Source organism: Penaeus chinensis, chromosome 7, assembly GCF_019202785.1.
Source record: "Penaeus chinensis breed Huanghai No. 1 chromosome 7, ASM1920278v2, whole genome shotgun sequence".
NCBI lineage: Eukaryota > Metazoa > Arthropoda > Malacostraca > Decapoda > Penaeidae > Penaeus > Penaeus chinensis.
Genome location: NC_061825.1, coordinates 44,291,915 through 44,299,414, shown reverse-complemented (window position 1 = coordinate 44,299,414; position 7,500 = coordinate 44,291,915). Strand labels below are relative to the sequence as shown.

The 7,500-nt window shown below is 44.4% G+C and overlaps 1 protein-coding gene across 1 annotated transcript; it reads right to left on the bottom strand.

The window, feature by feature from the left end:
* Positions 1 to 4,002: 4,002 nt before the first annotated feature.
* Positions 4,003 to 4,704, bottom strand: LOC125027004 (keratin-associated protein 10-5-like). The gene has a single exon (XM_047615610.1). It carries the CDS (start codon positions 4,702 to 4,704, stop codon positions 4,003 to 4,005), a length of 702 nt encoding a protein of 233 aa, XP_047471566.1.
* Positions 4,705 to 7,500: the final 2,796 nt, after the last annotated feature.

The window sequence follows — 7,500 nt, the reverse complement described above, 5'->3', positions numbered from 1 at the left end:
CGCGATCTCTCTCTTTCTCTTTCTCTTCATCCTCCCGCTCTCTCTCTCTCTCTCTCTCTCTCTCTCTTTCTCTCTCTCTGTCTGTCTGTCTCTCTCTCTCTCTCTCTCTCTCTCTCTCTCTCTCTCTCTCTCTCTCTCTCTCTCTCTCTCTCTCTCTCTCTCTCTCTCTCTCTCTCTCTCTCTATCTCTCTCTCTCTCTCTCTCTCTCGTCAATTCAAGCACCAGCAATAGTTTCAGCACCAACGCTAGCACCATCTGCTGCATCAGCTTCGGCACCAGCTTCAGTATTAGTTGCAGCAAGACAAACAAGCGTCCAACGGAGAAATAAAGGATCTGCTACAAATGCTACTTCGGCAGGTGGAGCAGATGATGTTCATGATGCAACAATAAATGGTTCTACAATCTCAACTTCAGGAAAGGATGTTCACGTTCCTCCTCGATCAAAATCACCCTGTAGTGATGTTGTTGTTGATCGAGGAGGAACGTGAACATTGACCGTTTCCAAGGCCTACCCTGTAGTGGGCCTTGGAAATGGTCAAGTAATCAATGTCTCCAGTTAATCTCTTGAAATGTATTACCTGGAACATAAACAGTTTGCAGAAACGCAAGGCAATTCTCTCACAGTACCTTCGCTTCGAAAATGTCGATGTGTATTGCCTTCAGGAAGGCAGAACTAGTGCTCGTTATGCAGAAATTGCGGGATACAAATACTGTTACAGTACAAATATTGCTAACCCCTCTACGAGAAGGCTTGGCGTTTACATAAGGAACCCAATTCCATCGAAAGTGATTGGTAACAAATAGGACAACACCTGTGCTGAATATCTTTCTTGCTATTGTTGTTACACAACAACTGAACAAAGATCCTGAGATTAAACTTCTTAGAAGGCTCATACGATCTCCAATAAGTCAGCTACGACACTTGTGGAAAAACTCGTACTTAGCTAGGGATCTTGTGTGTTTAGTGAAAAGATCAATGAGATAATAACTCGAAACCGTGAGGAAAGATTTTATGCCTTGGTGGAATTAATTAATTCCATGATACCCATGAGTAATGTATGGAAGGAAATCAGCAAGATCAAAGGCAATACATGCAGTATAACACCCCACCAACATCCAGAAAGGGTAGCCTCATCTCTCTTCAGTAAATGGTGTGAGGACTCTTCTTAAATTAAGCCATAATCACGAAATTGACTGTCAGTTGCCACCTCTTAGATGAGGCTGAGACTCCATTTACAAAGGAAAAACTCCTTGCAGCCATTAAGACTAGCAAATCCACTGCACCAAGGGAAAAAATCCTCTTCTTGATCTCTTCAACTTAACCTACACAGCAGGCATCTTGCCTACCAAGCCGCCATCATTCCCATTCCAAATCCAGGACGGCCTACTCAATATAGACCAATTTCTATGACGCCCCGTCTGTTTAAAACCTGTGAAAGAATCCTTCATACTCGTTTATTCCACCAGATCAAAGACCTGATCCATCCGTCTGTCAAAAAGGGAGAGGAACACAAATGTGTCTGGCACACTCCCTAAATGGAAGTAATGCAAAGTCCTCTTACTTCATAGATTTTAAGGGAACATTCGACAGAGCCTCCCCTACTGCAATCCTCCATGAACTAACACTTTTAAGAGTTAAGGGCAAGCTTCTGCTTTGGATAACGGATTATCTATCTTTGAGAAGTGTGGTACCAAGGCGCCTATAGTGCTTATGGCGAATTAGAATTAGGCGCTCCACAAAGGGGAGTATTGTCCCCTACACTGCTTAATATACTTATGCATTCTCTTTGCAAGCTTAACACTGTGTTAGGAAACCTATGCAGCATCTTATCCAACGCTGATGACATTCTTATTCAGGTATTTGTGCTTCCCTTGGTTTCATAATCAACTCAATCAAAACTAAGCATATTTCCAGAGCTCATAAACTACCTTACATTCCAAGGTTAGGTGGACAAACTATTGCAAGAACTGACACACCCTCTCTCTCTCTCTCTCTCTCTCTCTCTCTCTCTCTCTCTCTCTCTCTCTCTCTCTCTCTCTCTCTCTCTCTCTCTCTCTCTCTCTCTCTCTCTCCCTCCTCTCCCTCTCCCTTCCTCCCTTTCTCCCTCTCTCCCTCCCTCCCTCTCTCCCTCTCTCCCTCTCCCTCCCTCTCTCCCTCCCTTTCTCCTCCCCTCCCTCCCTTCCTCCCTTCCTCTCTCCCTCTCTCCTTCTCCCTCCCTCCCTCCCTCCCTCTCTCCCTCTCTCCCTCCCCCTCCCTCTCTCTCTATCTATCTATCTATCTATCTATCTATCTATCTTTCTCTCTCTCTCTCTCTCTCTCTCTATATATATATATATATATATATATATATATATATATATATATATATATATATATATTTATATATATATATCTCCCTCTCTCCCCCTCTCTCCCTCCCTCCCTCTCTCTCTCTCTCTCTCTCTCTCTCTCTCTCTCTTCTCTCTTCTCTCTCTCTCTCTCTCTCTCTCTCTCTCTCTCTCTCTCTCTCTCTCTCTCTCTCTCTCTCTCTCTCTCTCTCTCTCTCTCTTCTCTCTCTCTCTCTCTCTCTCTCTCTCTCTCTCTCTCTCTCTCTCTCTCTCTCTCTCTCTCTCTCTCTCTCTCTCTCTCCTCTCTCCTCTCTCTCCTCCCTCTCTCCCTCTCTCCCTCTCCCTCCCTCTCTCCCTCCCTTTCTCCTCCCCTCCTTCCCTCCCTCTCTTCCTCCCTGCCTCTCTCCCTCTCTACTTCTCCCTCCCTCCCTCCCTCCCTCTCTCCCTCTCTCCCTCCCCCTCCCTCTCTCTCTATCTATCTATCTATCTCTCTCTCTGTCTCTCTCTCTATCTATCTATCTATCTATCTATCTATCTATCTATCTATCTATCTATCTCTCCCTCTCTCCCTCTCTCTCTCTCTCTCTCTCTCTCTCTCTCTCTCTCTCTCTCTCTCTCTCTCGATATGCACACGATACATTTACACACGTTATGAATGGACGCTCGCTTGCCACCCCACGTCAACTCCTTGTTACACACCTATGCCACTAATGCTGGGTGTGAATGGCGTGAAATGGCTATAGGATTTCAGGATTTCAGGGAGCCTAAAGTCAAATGAAGACCGGATCTGAAGTATGAAGTCCATAAGGCATAATTCTGGGTTGATTGTAAGGCGTAGACTAATGAGTAAGTTGGTGAGTAAGAACGATAGTTTGGGTTAATGTTGGAATAGGATTAAAACCTTCGTTCTATTTTTTTTTTCTTTTTTTATCCCCTTGATGTTGCTACGTAAGGCAACGATAGACAGGTAATCTACATGATAACAAGAGATGAATACCTCCGCTTTCTCTCTCTTTCTCTCTCTCTCTCTCTCTACCTATCTATCTATATACATACACACACACACACACACACATATAAATATATATATATATATATATATATATATATATATATATATATATATATATATACATTTTCTATCAGTTATATTTCCTACTGAAAACTCTTGTAATTCTGAAGTCAAGAGATTCTGCTCCGTACCATCAATATTTTCCCATTAAAGCCGACAACAGAATCAGAGGACAATTCTTTAAATAGAATAATACCAATAAATTTATCATATGCGACTTATCAATGTCTTCTATCAAGTTACATTATGTATCATTTACGTAATGTATTGGGAATTCAAAATCACGTGGTTGAGATTCCGATGCCTTTGCATGTTGCAAGATTTATTCTCAGAATTTAATCCCAAGAAACTTCGAAATAATATCTTTCATCACGAAGGAAATATTTCTGAGAACAATTATCGAATGAAAAATAAATAAATAAATAAATAAAACTTCAAAACAGTTGTTGCACCAGTCAGTTATGATGAAAAACAATCATTATATTGAAGGCCTTCTTTTCGTGATTGCAATTTTTGTTGTTGTTTCTTCTGTTTTGTTTCGTTTCCTCAACTCGAAAGAAAATAACGAGAAAGATAACACGGTACAAGGCGGATGACACAGCTCAAGGTGGATGACACAGCACAAAGCGGATGACACAGTACAAGGCGTATGACACTGTATAAGGCGGATGACACAGCACAAGGCGCGGGACACAGCACAAAGCGGATGACACAGTACAAGGCGTATGACACTGTATAAGGCGGATGACACAGTACAAGGCGGATGACACAGTACAAGGCGGATGACACAGCACAAGGCGGATGACACAGTACAAGGCGGATGACACAGTACAAGGCGGATGACACAGCACAAGGCGGATGACACAGGACAAGGCGGATGACACAGCACAAGGAGGATGACACAGTACAAGGCGGATGACACAGCACAAGGCGGATGACACAGGACAAGGCGGATGACACAGATCAAGGAGGATGACACAGGACAAGGCGGATGACACAGCACAAGGCGGATGACACAGTACAAGGCGGATGACACAGTACAAGGCGGATGACACAGCACAAGGCGGATGACACAGGACAAGGCGGATGACACAGCACAAGGAGGATGACACAGTACAAGGCGGATGACACAGTACAAGGAGGATGACACAGCACAAAGCGGATGACACAGTACAAGGCGGATGACACAGCACAAGGCGCGGGACACAGCACAAAGCGGATGACACAGTACAAGGCGGATGACACTGTATAAGGCGGATGACACAGCACAAGGCGGATGACACAGCACAAGGCGGATGAGACATTACAAGGCAGATGACACAGTACAAGGCGGATGACACATTACAAGGCAGATGACACAGTACAAGGCGGATGACACATTACAAGGCAGATGACACAGTACAAGGCGGATGACACAGTACAAGGCGGATGACACAGCACAAAGCGGATGACACAGTACAAGGCGGACGACACAATCCAAGGCGGATGACACAGTACAAGGCGGATGACACAGTAGAAACAGAACGCCCCCCCCTCCTCCCAATAAAATGCGGAAAATCCTTCGAGCTGGATAAACCTGTAGTGAACGGCGGATACAGGGGCAGTAAAACCAGGATTATCCCGATGAAAGGCGGATAAAACCATGAAAGACATATTCCGTGACACAAGCGGGAGGAGATCACGAGGAAATCCAATGGAAAAAAAGGATGGAAGGAAAAATGAAAAAAAAAAAAAAATAGATAAATAAATAAATAAATATAAATAAATAGAATAAAATAATACAAATAAATATATTCACAATGCGATCCACTAATAATAAATCCAAAATGCACTGGATAAACGTATAATACAAGCATAAAGAAGCCACAGTGGAATTCGGATAAACGTAAAGTAGGGAGAAGCCACAGTACAAGCCGGAAAGACCCACAACGCAAGCCAAAGGAAACCAGGGTACACTCCGGATAAACGAATAACGCAAGCCCGAAGAAGCCATTGTAAAATGTCACAATACAATCCGGATAAACGCATAATACAAGCCCCCAAAAACAGTCAGGTAATCATACAACACAACCCATAAAACCCAGAACACAAACCGGATAAAACCCCAACTACGATTAAACCCACAACACAAACCGATTAAACCCGCAATACGAACCGATCAAACTTGCAACACAAACCGATCAAACCCGCAACACAAACCGATCAAACCCGCAACATAAACTGATCAAACCCGCAACACAAACCGATCAAACCCGCAACACAAACCGATTAAACCCGCAACACAAACTGATCAAACCCGCATCACAAACCGATCAAACCCGCAACATAAACCGACAATACAAACCGATCAAACCCGCAACGCAAACCAATTAAACCCGCAACGCAAACCAATTACACCCGCAACACAAACCGATCAAACCCGCAACACAAACTGATCAAACCCGTAACACAAACCGATCAAACCCGCAACACAAACCGATTAAACCTGTAACACAAACTGATCAAACCCGCAACACAAACCGATCAAACCCGCAACACAAACCGATCAAACCCGCAACACAAACCGATCAAACCCGTAACACAAACTGATCAAACCCGCAACACAAACCGATCAAACCCGCAACACAAACCGATCAAACCCGCAACACAAACCGATCAAACCAGCAACGCAAACCGATCAAACCCGCAACACAAACCGATCAAACCCGCAAAACAAGCCGATCAAACCCACAACACAAACCGATCAAACCCGCAACGCAAGCCGGATAGAGACGCAGCACAGCCCTGGCCAAGGAACCGGCGAAGACCCTTTCGCCGGCGTCACTAAATGTGTAAACACTTACGAGGTTAAATTTATGGCCGAGAGAGAGTGCAGAATTACATTATTTCTGCCTCCGAGACAGACATTATAACGGTTAAGTCTTTGGGTTCCTGGAGACACTTCTGGACCTGTCGTCTTGCAATGTGTTTATGTTGCAATTGCTAATTTGCTTGTCTTGCAGAGAGATGAGTGCTGGTTAGTGCTTCTTCATTTTGAGTTATTCCTACCTGTTCCGCATTCTGTGTTTTGTTGTTGTTGTTTTTATCATTCTCTTTCTTCTGTGTGTTCGTTTTTTGTTTGTGTGTTTGTGTGTTTGTCATGTGTTTTTTTATTGTTGCTGTTACCTTTCTATTTCTTCTGGTTTGTTTGTCTGTTTTTCTCTCTTTTTCATCTTATTTACTTTCCTTATCTTCTAAGATTTAACATTTTTTCCTCTCCGTCTCCTCCATTTCCTCTTTCTTAGTCTCCCCTAATTCTTATTATTATTATCATTCCTCCATTTCTCCTTCCACACCTCCCAATTTTTCTCCCCATACACCTCTTACATCCTATTCCTCTCTTCCTCCCTTCCCCCAACCCCTCCTCTCTCTCATCTCCCTTCCTCTCTTCCTCTTTCCTTCCCCCTACCCTTCCTCCCTCTCCTTTCCCTATCTCTCCTCCTCTTTCCTTTCCCCTACCCTCGTCCTTCCTCTCCTCTCCCTTCATCTCTTCCTCTTTCCTTCCCCCTACCCTTCCTCCCTCTCCTCTCCCTTCCTCTCCTCCTCTTTCCTTCTCCCTACCCTTCCTCCCTCCTCCGCCGCCTTTCTCTCAACACACACGAAGTCCTCCGTAATTAACAGAAGACGAGAGACCGAGAAATATTTTGATACGCTAACAGGACTCCGCAGCGATCGTGGGGCGTCGCTTGGGCTAATAGCTTACATCGATATCTGTGAATCAGGCGGGGAAATTTGCATAAATAATTGGCTCAGAGCGCATACACACGCACGAACACGGCCTGCGCGTCGCATCCCAGAGTGGAACAAGAATTTCTGAGCGTCGTTGTGTGTGTGTGTGTGTGTGTGTGTGTGTGTGTGTGTGTGTGTGTGTGTGTGTGTGTGTGCTTGTGTGTGTGTGTGTGTGTGTGTGTGTGTGTGTGTGTTTGTGTGTGTGTGTATGCATGTATGTGTGTTTGTGTATGTGTGTGTTTGAGTGTGTGTGATAGCTCCTACAGTATATGTGTGTGCCTGCTTGAGCGTGTTCGTCTGTCTGTGTGCGAGCGCACGCGTGTGTGTATCGC